This window comes from Apteryx mantelli, chromosome 3, assembly GCF_036417845.1.
Source record: "Apteryx mantelli isolate bAptMan1 chromosome 3, bAptMan1.hap1, whole genome shotgun sequence".
Taxonomy (NCBI): Eukaryota; Metazoa; Chordata; class Aves; order Apterygiformes; family Apterygidae; genus Apteryx; species Apteryx mantelli.
In genome coordinates, this window is record NC_089980.1 from 90,273,365 (window position 1) to 90,289,541 (window position 16,177).

General features: G+C 44.4%; 1 protein-coding gene across 1 annotated transcript in view; it reads right to left on the bottom strand.

Moving 5' to 3' along the window:
* Positions 1 to 15,851, bottom strand: part of LIN28B (lin-28 homolog B) — a 98,055-nt gene extending 82,204 nt beyond the window's left edge. Inside the window, exons 1-2 of the mRNA XM_067294802.1 lie at positions 15,818 to 15,851; positions 7,904 to 8,088 (exon numbers count right to left, since the gene is read on the bottom strand). Coding sequence (XP_067150903.1) covers positions 7,904 to 8,088; positions 15,818 to 15,851 — 219 coding nt within the window. The remainder of the gene's footprint in view (positions 1 to 7,903; positions 8,089 to 15,817) is intronic.
* Between the last annotated feature and the right edge of the window lie 326 nt (positions 15,852 to 16,177).

Here is a 16,177-nt window from a genome sequence, read left to right on the forward strand (position 1 = left end):
TTTTGTAAACAAATAATATATTCCAAATATTGATTGTTCATGCATTTACTCAGATACCCCCTGAAAGTGCAACAGAACTTCCCAATTAAGTATAGTGAATGGGATTTGGTTTAAAGGCATATCATTATTTCATATAATAATGAAGAATATTAACAGAAGTAAAAGGGAAACATCACTAAAAATCCTCTAATAATAGTAAGAACACAATTGTTATTTTAATCAAGTATATTAAAAATAAGTGATCTAGCTATATTTCCGCATTTAATCAGGTCACTTTTGACTGAAGTTAATGAACTTATGTCTTCCACAAGTATGTTGTTTTATGCAAGTACTGAGAAAATACACAGAAAATGTCACAAAGGACTGATGAGAGGAATTCTGAGAACATCTTAAACTTAAAATGTTAAGAGATATTTAAAATAAGCAGCTGCCTCAAAAGTATTTTTTAAAGAAAGACATTTAAAGCCCAACTAAGTGATCACTATATTTAAATTAATAGTTTAAAAGTAAAAAATGTATGAAAATACAATTTAACAGGTGAAAAATACTAACATCTGATGCCATCAAAACCAAACCAAACCCTTCAACCTCCCTCCTTCCAAAATATTATTCGAGCACTAAATTAGATCTTTGGAATACAAATTATCTATGTGATTTTTTTAATCTATGTGAATTATCTATGTGGCTTGTGCTATTTCCTGTGTGCCCCCCCTTTTTTCTTTTTTTTTTTTAAAGCCACTGTGACTTTCATTCTCTCTTCCTCCCCAGAAGCTAATACTAGTATCCTGCCATTTTGCACCAGAGGAGGCTGCATTTCATTTCAGTCCACTTCTAGTCCAGTCCTGAATGCATTTCATTCCACTGCTTTCAGAGGAGTCTTCACTCACATTTCTGTGACAGTAGCTCCAAACTCTCTTTTCTCCAGCACCCTCACTTCACCCTAGCTGCTTGCCCACCTCCTTGCCTGCCCCACCACAGCACCAGCTCTGCCCACCCTTACTTGTGGGGCCACGTAGTTTATAAGATACGAAAACTGATGCAGCTGAACAACAGAACAAGCGTTCCCCAACTGGCTTCACCATGCAGCTGCATGAGCACTTGTGCTGGCCCAGGAGGGAGAGAGCTATAAATGCTCTTGAAGCTCACTTAAACAGCACTGCTGCCAAATGTCAAACGTCCACATAAAGCCGTTGGACTCTCACAAGGAAGAGTGGCCTGTTCACCACACTGCTACTGCAAAGACAACTCAGCTGCTTGCAGAGCAGCTGCTGACCTGCTGCATGTTAAGAAAAAATCAAAATCACTGCCACTTTTCTTTAATACAGATGACTGTAAAACTTGCAGCAGTTTTGGCAGCTGCTCCACAAGCAGCTTGAGCCACCTCTGGACTCTAGCCATCTCCCAAGAGGAGTTACCCCCCCCACCCCAAACAAATCAAGACCAGCCAAAATAATCTGAGGAAGAGCCAGGACACCAATTTGTCCAAATAAATACAATCAAGCAATCAAAAGAACTTCCTCACCCTCCGTGCAGGGGTGTTTACTAATACTCTTCTAATATAAAAGCAATTTAAGGATCCATTGCCTTTGCCAATGATATCCAGCAGGCAAACACTTCTAGTCCAGACCTGTCCTGTGTAATTGTCCCTTGAAAAGAGCTAAGTATCAGTCATAGCTTTCAGTTGATTTAAGGAAAGAAAAAAAAAAATCTTAAAAACAGCATACCCTTATTTCTTTGGGTTCATTTAAGACACATCATAAATGGTCTTTACCCTCTTTGTTTCTAGGTTCCTCAGATCATCTTTAGATCAAACCTTTCCAGGCACTTTTATATACCTTTGTAAACCTTCATGGGCCTACTTTTGCTTCTATTGATGTCGGGGGGAAAGATGACAGGCCCTTACTAAAATGGGTTACATATAGGAAGACAAATTAAACCTTATTTGGATGGGTGTATATTTTATGGAGCGTCTACAATAAAACTCTGAACAGGTCTAGATACTACCTCAGTGATCTAGTTGCAAACCAGGTCAAGCAACAACAGCAACATTTTTTTTCCAATTTGACAATTCATTTCCTCTTAGCTTAGGTTCATATATCTGCTTTGATATCTTCTATTTGTGCCCCAGACAAAATATCCTCTTCCTTCCAGCATCCCAAGCCCTGTGCACAACTTCCTTAGTTTTGGAAAAAAGGAGGATAGCATGCTCTGGAAAGGGTTTACTTACTCCTCTGTCAAAGACAGAAATCTCTCTAAAGACAAACTATCCCATTACAGACTTCTCTCTTTGGAACATCTGTGATTTTTGCGTGTAAACATTAAATATTTAAACTTGCTTAGCAAAATCTTAGCTGAATCAACACTGTTTAGGTTTAATCGGACTTCCCATTCACTTAAATACTGCTAAATACTGTCTATAGATTAAAAATGCACTGTAATGTTGGCTTTAGATGTAAACAGATTAAATCTGAAATGTATTTATCACAGATGACAACTCCATAAATTAAATTCCAAAAGACAAGTTGCTTCAGTCAGCTATCTAAACCTCTACGTTTTTTTGCCATCTGTCTCTATGTCCACAGGCAGGGCCTGAAATGTAGGACTTGGTCTAATTAGTAGCCAGAATTAAAAAAACAAACAAACCAACAAAACAAAACAAGGCTGCACTGCTCTACATCACAAATGTATGGTCCCCACAATTTAAAGTCAACTTTCTCTGTGTGCACAACTGCTGCGGGCCTGAACTTGGCTTGGGACCTCCATCAGATTACTCTTCATAGATCTGATACGAATTGGGGTTGCTGTCTGTGACACCCATGTCTTTATGTAGGTCTGCTCTCCGCCAGATCTCTTGCACACAAGCTCACTGTGGACCATGTTTATTCCCCAGTCACTTCCTTCCTCAGCTTTCCTCTCTAAATCCTGCTAGCCCCTTTTGTTTTGATTAGGACTGGGCTTGCCTGGTCCCCATCAGAAGACAAGGCAGACAGGTTTGGAGTAGCGTATTCTGCACGGAGACTTCTGTACTTCAAAGTGGCATTGCTAGGTCGCGTTTAACAACAAAGAACAATCTATTATTGATCCCACTTGCTTGCCCAGAACTTCAGTTACCCTGCGCAATTAAGTAGCTTTTACAAGCTCCCAGCGTAATAATGGTGAAATGGAAAAGCTGTACCAATGAATTAATCCATCCTTGTACAGGCATAGGATCCTATGGCTCATAATATTAGAGACAGTCTGTATTCAATGTATCATGCCATGCTCAGTCTTGTATATCTTATAGTGTAAGTGCTTCAACTATGACTAAAATAAATAGAACTTTAAAGATTAGGCATCTTATTCAGCATCAAAAAGGATGGTCAGTCAAATTAAAGGAAAAAACATTTCAGATGCTGCATATGTATTTAACTTCCTATTTATTCTTCTGCCTGTTTACAATCATAACTGAATATTCTCAGAAATTCTCCTCTTCCCTCTTTTCTAAGTACTTGCAACAAATAACAAATAGGAGCAGAGTTTATAAAACAAACTATTGTCAATGCAGAAAGATTCACTGGAAGAAAAAAAGGATGTCTTCCATTTTTAATCAAATCTTGTAAAAACAGTAACTTGTAGTAACAGTACTTGCAATAACTGAAAGAAAGTTCAGATGAAAGTGAAAAATTTTAAATCAACCATGTTCTTTTTAATGGGAAAACAAAATTTACCAAGTCCTGCTTGCTGCTCCTCCCTTCCTTCCTCTCCCAACCTCATAAAAGGATCCCGAGGAAAGATCATGTTTAAAGTCCCAATTCAGAAATCCTTAAATTAAACTCTTCATGCAATGAGAATTTTGGACTATAAAACGAAGTTAACATCTTCTAAACTGAACAATCCATCCTCACTCAGAAACAGAACATAAAATTATAACCTGTTATTCACAAACACGGATTTAAACGCATCTATTTACATCTACCACCCCACCCTTCATTATCATCTTTGACATCTGAGCTTCACACCAAGCACAGGGAAATTAAACACTTTTCCAACATAATCCATACAAAATGTAAGCAAAAAAAGAATCCACAGTGTTTATGTTGTACTGCCAGCATCTAAAAAAGTTGTACTCAGAGTTGTGTGTACGATTTTGAATATGCAGTTGAACAAACAATAAACCATCCTTTTTCTGATTCTCTCAGGGCTCAAACTCTTCTCTTAGTTCATAGCAACGAACACCTTTTTTCCACGTGCATCAGAAGAGGCTTCACTTATCTCACCTCAGCAGTCTCAGTTTTACCCTTTGACAAATACTTATTTCAGTAAATAATCTTTAACAAGAACAGTTCACACATAATTAAGGGCAGAATTCAGATGACAGAAGATATAATATACCTTCCATTTTAACCAATTAACAATGTAAGCAACAATACTGAGCCAAATGCGGTAAGGGGCATATTCATTGGATTTAATAGTGTTACACAAGATTGACTTTGCTAACATTCATTTTTATGCAAAAGAAACACAACGGACCAGTCACATTACTGCATTTGACATGGCAGGGTTCAGAAAAATTAAATAGTTTTTAGGATTTGTAATTTTTATATGACACTGAACGGTTCTAACAGGTGACTTTAAACATGTAAATTGTATCAGAATAAAGCTAAGAAAGGACAAGAGTGTAAATGTTTACAAATGCACCCTATTTACATTGCACAAACACACAGAGATGCACATAAATTATCGCTGACATGTTTCTACCTGAAATAATGCGTCTAGCTCTAGGTACCTCATTACCAGAAAGGTAACAACAAACTAAAGGTAGTTCAGAGAAGATCAATCAAAATGCTTAGTGCTGAAGGGAGGACTTAAAAGGTAGGGTTTTAAAGCCTCAATACTGCAGCTGTTTCATGAACAGAATTTTCATTGGATAAGGAAGAAGAGGGACTCAGACACAAGTATTGTCCTCTAAAAATATATCAATGTATACAGTTAGTGAAGCATTGACTTAAGAAAAACATTACTATAATCTTTAAACTACCAAGAGAAATTCCGAGAAGAAAGAAAAATTATATACTGCAAGTTCAGAAAACTAGGTATAATGAGCTTAAACTATTACAGGAATTTTCACTATCTAAAAAGTTTTTTGCTCATAGCAGGATCTTAAACTTGGCACAGTTTCACCAAGAAAAGAAGGTAAGGTCAGGCAGTATAACTATTATTAGGGTTCAAGCTACCTTTGACAGGACTTGGACTAAATAAGATAGTAGCTTCTTCCTCCACTTAGACTGTCTGAATCTGTATGATTTTAGTAGCTACATACATTGCAGAATGGGTGAATGCACACTACACTACGTGCACACACTTTAAAAACAGTTTTCAAAGCAGTTCTAAACAGCAATATTTTGTTCTGACATATTAATAAACTAATGTCTTTGCCTCAAAGGGACTTTACACATGATTAAAATTTTCAAATGCATAAAACTTAAGAATAGGGTGCAATCACTGTTCAAGCAATAGACTCTGTAAAAGCATGAAACCCCCCCTCTTTAAATAACATTACTGATTTAAAGATATTTTTATGCTCTGGCTGCTACTGTTACCTCTGCTCAGCTAGTCAGCTAACACAAAGCATTCTACATAGCAATATGAATTATCTAAAAGGTACTCTGAACCAAAATAGATACAGCTTCTCCCCATTACGTTAAACAGAAAAATTCAACTTTTGACTGATGGAAAGAAGATTAATGTCACCATGAAGCTTATGCCTATCCTAGATTTCAGCAGGAAGAAAAAGATGAGAAACATAAGGTATTTTCTTTGTTGCAAGAGCAATCCATAGTGGACTACTACTACTAAATTCACTCAGTAAGACATATCTCTAAGAAATACTCGAAGTGACTGAGGCACACAGTTTATGCACAATGAAACATGCCATTTTTCATTGCTTTATACACCAGCACATTTTAGAAACTGTAAGAATATTGATAAATTGCAGATTAGTAAAGTATCAACAAGCATACATGTTTCTAACATTTCCTTCTTGTAGAAGACCACATCTTTTAGAGGACACAACTGAATACAGACTTCCAAATATACCACATCCTTTTTATTATTTTCTATGAATACTTTTCATTATGGAACAACACTACCTGATAGTTCAACACTTCTCTGTTTAATCAGCTCTAAGAAAATCATTGTTTTCCAGGACATTTATTTATTAATAACACTGATATGCTTCAAGTATTTTTCTTCTATTATTTGAGGAACAAAGAGAATAAAGAGTATTAAGAGAAAATTAGATGAAGAAAAAGTTTTCTTTCAGCTATAAAGTAAATTTATAGGACTGTAAAGTGCAATTAATGACTTAAAAAGGTACAAAGGGAGGAAGAAAGGGAGAAACGAGGAAAAATGCTACTACTTTGGTAAGTATTTCATTAATTCAGTTCCAAAAAGTAGTAGCAGCAAAGAGAGGGGCACCTTACATGTCAGTACAAAGCAGGAAGTGTAAGAATTTAAATCTTTTTGTATAGTTTTTACATGAAAAATAAATTTCTTCTTTGATTTCACACTTTGTACGTAATTTCAAATGTAAGCAGCTAATACTGTCCAGGCTCTGGGGTCAGGATACCCATAACACAGCAAGGCCAGAAATCCACTTCACCACCACAAGGAGCAAGGCTACATGCCACAGAAAGAAGCCCGTTTCAAAGTTCTCGTCACCTTTTCATTAACCTAATGAGCAGTATATTCCTCGAAAATGCCTGGTGAAAATTACCACAAAATAAGGCCAGGCCATGAAACGGAAACAGAAAGACGGACTCACCATATAACCACGGAGCGACCCCCCCTCCCACTTTCATTGCAAACGTCATAGAAAATGGACAACTATGTAAAAAGTTAAGATGCCTTTTGCCTCAATAACATGGCCCGAGCCAAACCCCAAATGGTCTCTTTACCTAGCAGATACTGCTCTTCTGTTCTTTGAGCACCTCCACGTTTCTGAGAAGACCAGTGAAATTCAAAACAGCATTGTTGCAACTGGAGACTAACACAAGGACCAGGGAAGGTGTACGCATGCCCCTTCTTAACAAGCCCTGCTACGACTTTGGAAAAGTTCCCTCAATTTTGTGATTTTATAGATTTTGCATCTGAAACTCCTTCACATGAAGGCATTCGCACAAGTTTCTATGTTCAAAATATGACCACTGTTCACGCAAGTATGTTTAAAAACCAAAAACAATGGCGATACGGTTTTTCTCAGTCCAACAGCCTTGCAGAGACAGTGCTTTTGGTCTTATTTCTTAATCGTTTACATTTTTTCAAGGAGATTATTTCAAACAAACAAACCATGTAGATGCTGCGGTGCATTACCATGGGGACACTCTCAGGTCTGAATTACTGCAAAATAAGACTATGATTATATTTTAATTTCACTAACTACTCTCAGATAAGCTTTTAAAAAGCAATTCGAGGTTTACATGAAAAGAGTTTTAAAATGTATTCAAATGATTTTTAAATGAAAAGGACGTTTATTTATCCTTCTCTGAGTTTAATTTTCATCACCTTCCAGGGAAAGTGATCTGTGCCTCATCAGGTAACAAATATTAGACCTTGTTAAAAAGAAAGATGTGACATTTAAAAATAACTAAAAAGCACAGGAAGATTTCCTAACCACGGGGTAAGATATGGAGAAACAACATTATCCTTTTGCACAAATCTCCAGCCAGAGACTTAGCACAATCTAACAACCTTATTTACTCAAATCGGATGCTGCCAACAAAACCTCTACCTACGGCAACTTTTTAATTACAGATGTACTTAAATATCTAGGAAAAACAGGTAACTTCTCGTCACATGAAACCGGAATCCCGCTGAGCTCAACCGAATGTGGCAGGCTGAGATGGAAGACAAAAATGGGTCTTACTTGGTGTACAAAGACATCGACCGGAGACTCCAAGGGGCTTCCCTCTCGATTGCTCATGGAGATGAACCCGAATCCCATCCTCACATTGAACCATTTGCAATGGCCTGTCCCGTGCAAAACCTGGGATTCCTCTTCTTCCTGCTCCGGCAACTTCCCGGGCTCGTCTCCACCTTTACTCGCCCCTGCTGAGGAAGAGGGAAAGGCCGGGGGGGGGGAGAAAAAGAAAGGAGGGGGGACAAGATGCAAAGCAAAGAGTTAAATTCTGGTAACATCCTTTTGCCACTGTATAAAGGACTTTCTACAGAAGAAACAGAAAAATATAAAGCAAACAAAGCAAAACCAAAAACAAATTGCGAAAACAGCTTTTTTGGTTTTTTTCCCGGTTTTACACCAAATCCTAAACCAAGCAACCTTCTCCCTAAAATGGGTCAAAAAATAAAATCACCAGAGGTTAGAGAGAGGAAGCCCAGCGTAGAGGCTCTCTCCCTCTCTTTGCACAGCCCACGTTTCTGTACATACGTGTATTTTTCCATTTAACTCCATCTTTCAGCCACATTACAGCACAGAACGCGATACTTTACTTGAATACTGCTGTTTTAAGACCGATCCCATTTCCCAGCAGAAACTTTCAGCCAAATTAGTCTCTCCTTGCAAGGCGCGGGACCGGGGGCGAGGGGGGAGGCTGGGTGAGGAGGGGTGGAAGAGAGAGAATAAGCAAAATTGGGCAGATTGCACAACGACTGGTTATTGCACATGCCGCGCTGAAACCACTATTTTCCAACGTGCATCCATCCCTCCTTGGAATAAACTTTCGATTAAAGTTGGGGGGACAGGTGTACAACCGTTTTCTCATCCCACCGCTGAAACTGTGCTTAATCAAACAGGAACAATTCAAACAATAGCCCCGTGAAAGCTTTTCAGGTTCTGAATCGGTGTGGGCGGTACGGAACAGTTTTTGAGATCTGCAACAATAGGTTTGTAGAAAGCCCCCTCGCGCGAGCTGATAAAGAAGGGTAATGCATAGTTGGGTTAAAAGGGGGGTGGGGGGGGAGAGAGAGAGAGAAAAGGAGAGAGCGAGCGAGCGAGCGAAAATCATAGTAAAACAATAGAAAAAGAAAATTAACCTTCGGCCATGTTGCCCCACGGGCCCTCTGCTCCAAACTCGTGAGATGAAAACTTTCCCTTTGGATCGAAGCGGTCTTCTGTATTAATCTAACATCCTGATTTTGAACGATCACAAATTTAGCTCGCATGGTCTAATGTGCTTTCCCTCTTTTGATTTTTCCCCTTCTCTCTCGCTCAGTTTCTGGCCCCCTGCGCACACGTGACTTTGTCAATTACATGCTTTCTTGCTACTAATTTCACATCGGATCCTTAAGGGGTTGGCAAGAGGCAGGAGTAGCCAATCGCCATTTCAACTACGCTGACACACCAAAATAATTTATGAATGAACAAGAAATTTCAAGCACTTTTTTTTTTCGACAGCTAATCTGCACACTTCTTTACGGGAAACCGAGATGACGTATTTTGGGGTTTCTGTATTCCTGTGCACGCACAAATGTGTAGGAGGATGCATGTGTTTATGCAGCTCGCATTACAATAATTTTCAGCAGAGGCGGGCAGGCGGCGGTTAGGATGCATGGACACGCTGTCGGTGGGGTACGCGTGCACAGGCGAGCGCAAGGTGTTTACAAACGCTACGCGTAAACGCCGCGCACATGCGCTGGGGACACCGGTGCCAGCACGCGCTGCCGCCTGCGCGCACCACGGGCTTGTCCCCGAGCCGGCCGCTGCTCCCACCCGGAGCGGGCAGCTCCGCGCCGCGCACGGAACCGCGGCCGCGCTGCGGCGGGCCGGCACCGGGCCGGCACCTGACCGGCACCGCCCGGCCTCGGGGGAGCGGGGGGGGGGGCGCTGCCTGCGCGGGCGCGCAGCCGCCTCCCGCGCGCGCCCTTGCCTCGCGTTACTACGCGCGCATTCAAATTAAAAGCGCAGCGGAAATGCAGTATCACCTTCATACGGCCCAGATTGTGCTGGGGTTTAGCGTTTCAAAACATTTCTGGAGGGGGATGGGGCGAGGAATTGTACTTCACAGGTTTCTCCGCCATCTCTTTCCGGGGGAGGGGATGTGATTAATGACTTCCTAAATAAGAGCCCAGTTTTCAAGCCTGGTATTAGAGTGAACCTCAATCAGCAGCGATTGTTCCCCGGGAGGGCGGTGGGGGGGGGGGGAAGGAGGAGGAAAAGGAGGAGGAGGAGGAGGAGGAGGAGGAGGAGGAGGACTGACAGAGAAAAGGATTTGCTAGAAAGGAGGAAGGCGAAAAAAAAAAGGCAGGAGGAAGAAGACAAAGAGAAGAGGAATAATGCTGATCGGGGGCTGCAGTTTCAAATCTTCACTGCTAGCGGGTGGGGGGTGCAACCTAGCAGAGAAGCGCGTTACATGTAACAGCCTGAACAGACCCCTTTACAAATTCACCGCTCCCCCACTCTCACAGGTACACAGCTATAAACTGTGTAAACTCGCAAGCCCTTCCCGTTGTTGCCTCTGCGGCCAAGAGCATTTTAAGTAATAAATTTTAAGACCTTAAAAACCCCAACCCCTAATTAAGTGAGATTATTCCGTTTTCTTCTCCATCCGTCTTTTCTCTTTCAAGTAAAGGAATATAAATAAAATTACGGAAACAGCATTTTGCCTTTTCTGTTCTGATCATCTACTCACATACAACCTCACTTTACATCCAGTGTTGTATAACCTTTAAACGTTGCCTATAACTTGTTAAAATCTGGGCTCAATTATTTTCTTATTAAAATCCCTTCCTTCTCTTCCCCCTCCCCCCCCCCCGGCATCCTCTCTTATCCCATGGACACACACGCACACCCACAAATAAAAGCCAAAGCAGCAAACTGATCCGTGCAGAACTTGAATAAGTGGTTTTATGAATTTCCAAAGCACTTGCTGTTGTTTTGGAAGTGGCGTCGATCAGTCTGCCCAATTAAGGGGGACGCCTTTGCCCCGATGGGCCTGTTTACTCCTGTTGTTGCCTTCCAGGAAAGCGTAAATGCCCCTGCTCTCCTCTAATTTGTGTGTGAAATACCAGGGTGCTCAGCTTGATCGTTTGGTAGAAGGAAGCGAGGGTGGGCAAAAGTGTAGAAATACAAGCAATCTGGCAAGCGGAGCAGAAGCTTTAAATCCTGAAATTCCTTTGCAGTCTTCAACCGTAAATTTCCTATAGGTTATTTCAACAGTGGAGGTCGACTTCCTGCACTGACCTGCCTTACGCATTCGTGCAATATACCATTTCTCTTTGCTTGTAACCTCCCTTCCCCCTTTACAATAGCGATTATTTTACAAGATTAAATCACCAGTAATTTTATATGCTTGGATGTTATGACCATGACGATTTCTAATATCTAATAAATATGTGAGGTTTAACATAGGTGAAAGCCCAGCTTTGAACAAAATTAAGGTTACCTGAAGAAAAAAATGGTTACCATACTTATCTGAAATGCCTAAAACTCCCTTTCTTGTAGCAGAGTGGGGCATATTTATCAAATGTTAGTTCTCTCCATCCCACCCTTCAAAAGGCAGAAAATATTCTGTTTCATACAGTTTTAAAGTCTTTATTTGTTCAGATTGATTTCTTATTCTTCTACATTTGGTATATAAAATACTTGGAGACTAGAATATTGGTTAATGGGCACAAATGAATTGAGTTCATTAAATGGAAAAATTGTCTTTTGTTAGCAAGTTTGATTTGAATTAAAATTCAATACAACATGATTTTTTTAAGGAATAAATGTAAGGCTACAAAATGGGAATTTTTTTGAATGCAAACATACTAGTTGCAAAGTATTCCCTACATTGAAAAATAAATGCAGATTTTGTAAAATGGAAAGGGGGAGAGAGAAATTTGCAAAGGGTCTTTACTGAGATTTGCAGGCCTCCAGTATTAGTGGAATTAAGGTTGGGGTCACTGGACTGGTCACTGGTGTCAGATGTTATCGACTCATTCATTTCCTGCAAGGGACATCATCCTTTCAAGTTTTCTGGAAGGTAGAGAGCTGTTGCCAGCTGGGAACTCTCCGAAAGAAAAAAGGAAGAAAAAAAAAAAGAACAGACCCCCAAACACCAACACCCTTCCAAAATTCATTCACAAAGAATCAGCCATAAATACTTAGGGGTAGGGGTGGAAGGGCCAAAAAGATAAAGGGGGAAAATCCTACAGAACAAGCCAGGTGGGGGAAAATTAGTTTACTATACATTTCATATGCAAAACCATAATCCTATTTGTACATCCCTCTAAACAGATGCTAACTTTGGTCAATAATAGGAAACTGGATCACTGTATAAAAGCAGAATAAGAGCTTCCTTGAAACTATGAAACCAAGACCTATGGTATTGTTTTTCCAATTTGTCGCCTTCCTAAAACTTTTTATGTCCCAACTGTGATTTCTTCTATTCCGCATACACACCCAAGCGCAAAATCGAAACAATCCTCCCGCGTGCACGCGAACCAAGACGCGTGTTTTGCGCTTGCAAGCAGAGTTCGGGGTGCCGCCGCGACTCCCCACGGCAAAGCCCGGCGAGCAGTTGCCGCCGCGCGGCAGCGGGAAAAGCAGGAGCCGCGCAGCGCTGGGCGCGGAGCCCGGCCGCGCCGCTGCCCCGCGCTCTCCTCGCTCGGGTCGCTGCTGCAGCCCGGCACCGAGCCGCCAAACCCGGCGGCCCCGCTCATGCTCGAGCAAACAAAACGTCCGCGCTGTTTCCGCGATGGTTTCTATTAAACCCAGCTACAGCGGAGTCCTTCCTAAAACGGGGGAGGGGAAGCCCTGCCGCGGCGGGCCACATCCCCCCCCCCCGCCGAGGCAGGTTTGGGGCCGCTGCTGCCCCTCGCCGGGAAAGCGCCCCCCCGCGGCGGGGCGAGCCGGCCCCAGCCCGGGGTGCTCGGCGCTGCGGCAGCGGTGTCCGCCGGAGAGGCGGCGCCTGCCCCGCAGGCTCCAGGCAGCCTCCCCCCCCCCCCCCCCCGCCAGCCCTTCGTGCCGCGCTCCTTGCGCACGGGCGGGCGAGGACCCGAAGTGACTCCAGGACGTTTAATGCCCTCCTCGAGTCGTTATTTCCCATCCCGTGTGTGTGTGTGCGCCCGTCTGTCCCGAGACGGACAGGGGCGGGAGGTCCCTGAGGAAGGGACTTGGGTTTCGCCGTCCTGAGGTGACGGATGAGGGATGTGTCCGATCTCGGGTAATGCACCACAGGAGTTAAAAGGGTGAGATGGGGGCGTGGGGGAGGCAAAGCGGAGAGAGAGGGAGAGAAAGAGAGAGAGGGAGAGAGAGGGAGAGGGAGGGAGGGAGAGGGAGAGCACTCTCCTGAGCAGCGGCTCTTCCCGCCAAAACCCTCTCACCTACGGTTTGGGCGCCAAAACCGCCTTCCCTTTCTGCCGCGGTTGCACGACAGACGCCGCGGAGAGCCCGGGTCGAGGGCAGCGCTTTGCCTGCGAGCGCTGGAGCGCGGCTCCGTGGGGACCGCATCCCCGCTGCCTCACCGCCCCCCGGGACGGCGAGAAGCGCCCGCCCGACCCGCGAGGAACCGGCGCGAGCCCGCGCAACGGCCGCTCCGTCCGCGGCGGCACCGGAGGCGCCGGGTCTTTCCCGGAGGTTCCCACACACGCACCCGCGCAGGGCTTTGTTTTAACTCTTTTGTTCAACATTTCCAGAAAAATGTGGGTTCTTTCAAATGGAGAATGCGGCCACTTGCCTCCCCGCGCATTTCAGACACTAGGGACTGGTCGCGCCGAGCCACCTCCCGGCTGTTAATGTCTTCCCCGACTTCGAGCGTCTTACCGGAGGTGCGGGAATGATATTAAACCAACAGCTTGTTTCAGATTTCCGGGAAAAAAAAAAGTGAACTAAGCGAACTCCGCCCCGATTCAATTGCGCGTTTTTCATTATCAGAAACGACGAGAAGTGGGATTTACCCCGCATGTGCATGCCCAGGATATGAAGTTATCCGCTGCATAATCACGACGGTTTGCTTAACCAAATAGCGCTTTAATTACAAGCAAGCGCCTCAGCCCGCTCCCGCCGGGGTCGGAGCCCGGCAGCCGCCTCCCCCGGAGCACGTTTTGCGGAGCCGGCGCCACGCTACCGCGCAAACCAGCCACACTTGCGCGCAGCAGCCGTCCGCCCGGCGCAGAAGTCCCGGTTTTAACCTTTTAAACCCGAAGCGGGGGCATGCTGGCAAATAACACTCATAAATCGCGGCTCCTCCTCTTAACGCGCACGGTATTTTAAAGCGCGTATTTTGCTTCGTAGTTAGAGACGAGGAGACCCTCGCTGAAGGAGTTACACGGTAGTTTGCAGGAGGTGTTATTTTGATACAGGATCGGAGTATCGTTTGAGGTAAATCCCTTACAAATATTTTCTGTTAAAGTGAAATGCCGTGGCTGTCAGTGGCTGAAAACCGTTCTTGCACGGTTTACGGTGCATTCCGTGGATTTTTGTTTGCGCTATCGATGGTCTGCGAGAGGCATTTTTAAAATATTCGAAATTGCTCTAATCCTGAATGTAATCCGAGGGCATTAGGATATCGAAAGCCGTCCGAGAGCTTACTGCAGGATGTGGTCTCACGTACATTAACAGTTTTTCAGCTGTGGATTTGCAACTGATAAAGACTGCTTCCCTGGTCAGATTTAAGGAGGCTCTAACTGGTCGTTTTTGGAGAAGCCCGATACGGCTAAAATCCCGCCCTCCGAGAAGACCCCCGTAGGTGCAGACAGACGATCCGCATTCCGCTGCCCACCTAAAGTAACCCGAACAGGCAGCAAGCTGCACGACTTCGCTGTCCTATCCCCCCCAAGGTATCTGCGGGGAGGACAGGACGGCGGCAAGCGCAGCCGCTCACCTCCCCGGATTAAAGGCTGCGCCGGCCCCTCACAACCGCGCTCTCGCTCCCGGTGCCACCCCCAGCTGCTTCGCCACGGGCGTTAAGCGCTGCCCTTAACGTGCTTGCGCGCCGCGGCGCCGAGCGCCCGCTGCTGCGTTACGCGCTTTAGCAGCCGCCGCCGCGCCAGCGGCGCGAGCACACGCTCACAGCACCGGCCCGGCCCGGCCCGGCGCGCAGGTAAACTGGAAGCGCAACTCCACGCGGCGGCTATCGAGCACCCCACGGTGAGCGCCGCCGGGGCTGGGAGGGCTCTGGAGGGAGCTCGTGCTGCCGCCACGCCGGGCAGCGAGGACACCGGTGCTCCGACTGGGGCTGAGCCCACGCCCCACGGGGGGGAGGACCCCGCCGCCGCCCGCCTCACGCATGCGCCGCGGCGGGCGCCGCGAGGCCCCCCCCCCCGGGCAACGGCCGCGGGTGCCGCCCGAGGTGCCTCCCGCCGCCGGCTGAGGTGGCCGGCCGTCGGGCGGCGGCGGCGGCGGCGGCTGAGAGGATCGGGCAGGCTGGCGTTGCCGCCATGTGGGTGCGTCAAATGTACATATATATGTATATAGTCCAGTCTTGATTAGAGGGCACTGCTTCGTTATAACGCCTAACCAGCGTTTGTAAAAAGTATGATGAAAGTAACTCAGGGAATTAAAATTTACTCTGCGACTGTAATGTTTATGGCCATCTGTAAATATACTTTTCTGATAGATCAAGAACCCTTTTAAAAACATTGGGCTCATACGGTTTACAGTAGATATTTAACAGTGGGCTACTGTCACTAAGCGTTCCTTGTATAATTTTTATTTATTTTGCAGAAGAACACTTAAAATTCATCAAGCAAGAACTCTTGAATCTTGTGGATAAAAATTAATGATTCCCCCTCCCCCAAAGTTCATCAGGGTGCATTCCTGCTCTGAGGCAGCAGGCCAAAAGTGTTACACTACCTCAGTATTATGAAGTCAGCCATGTAAGACGCTATAAAAAAGACTGACCTGAGCCTGAGGAGACCTTCTTGAATGACCTCATCGTCTTCTGAGGAACCTAAAATCAGAGAGCTGGAGTCAGTACTATGTACATTGTACCAGAATACCATATTTAATTACCTCTTCTCCAGTTTAACGGCTCATTAGAAGGCCATAAAATGCCAGGGCTTTGACTCTGTGAAGTGACCTGTAAACTTATTAACTGTTTGAGACTTACCTAGCTCATCGGAACCACAATTAGATAACCAAGACATAATGTAAAAATCAGTCTGTTCTTAAAAAAGAAAAAAACTCTTTAAAGACATTGCCCCTTTCATCAATCTCTTATAAAAGCTACACAGTTGATGACGACATAGGGAAAAGACAGAG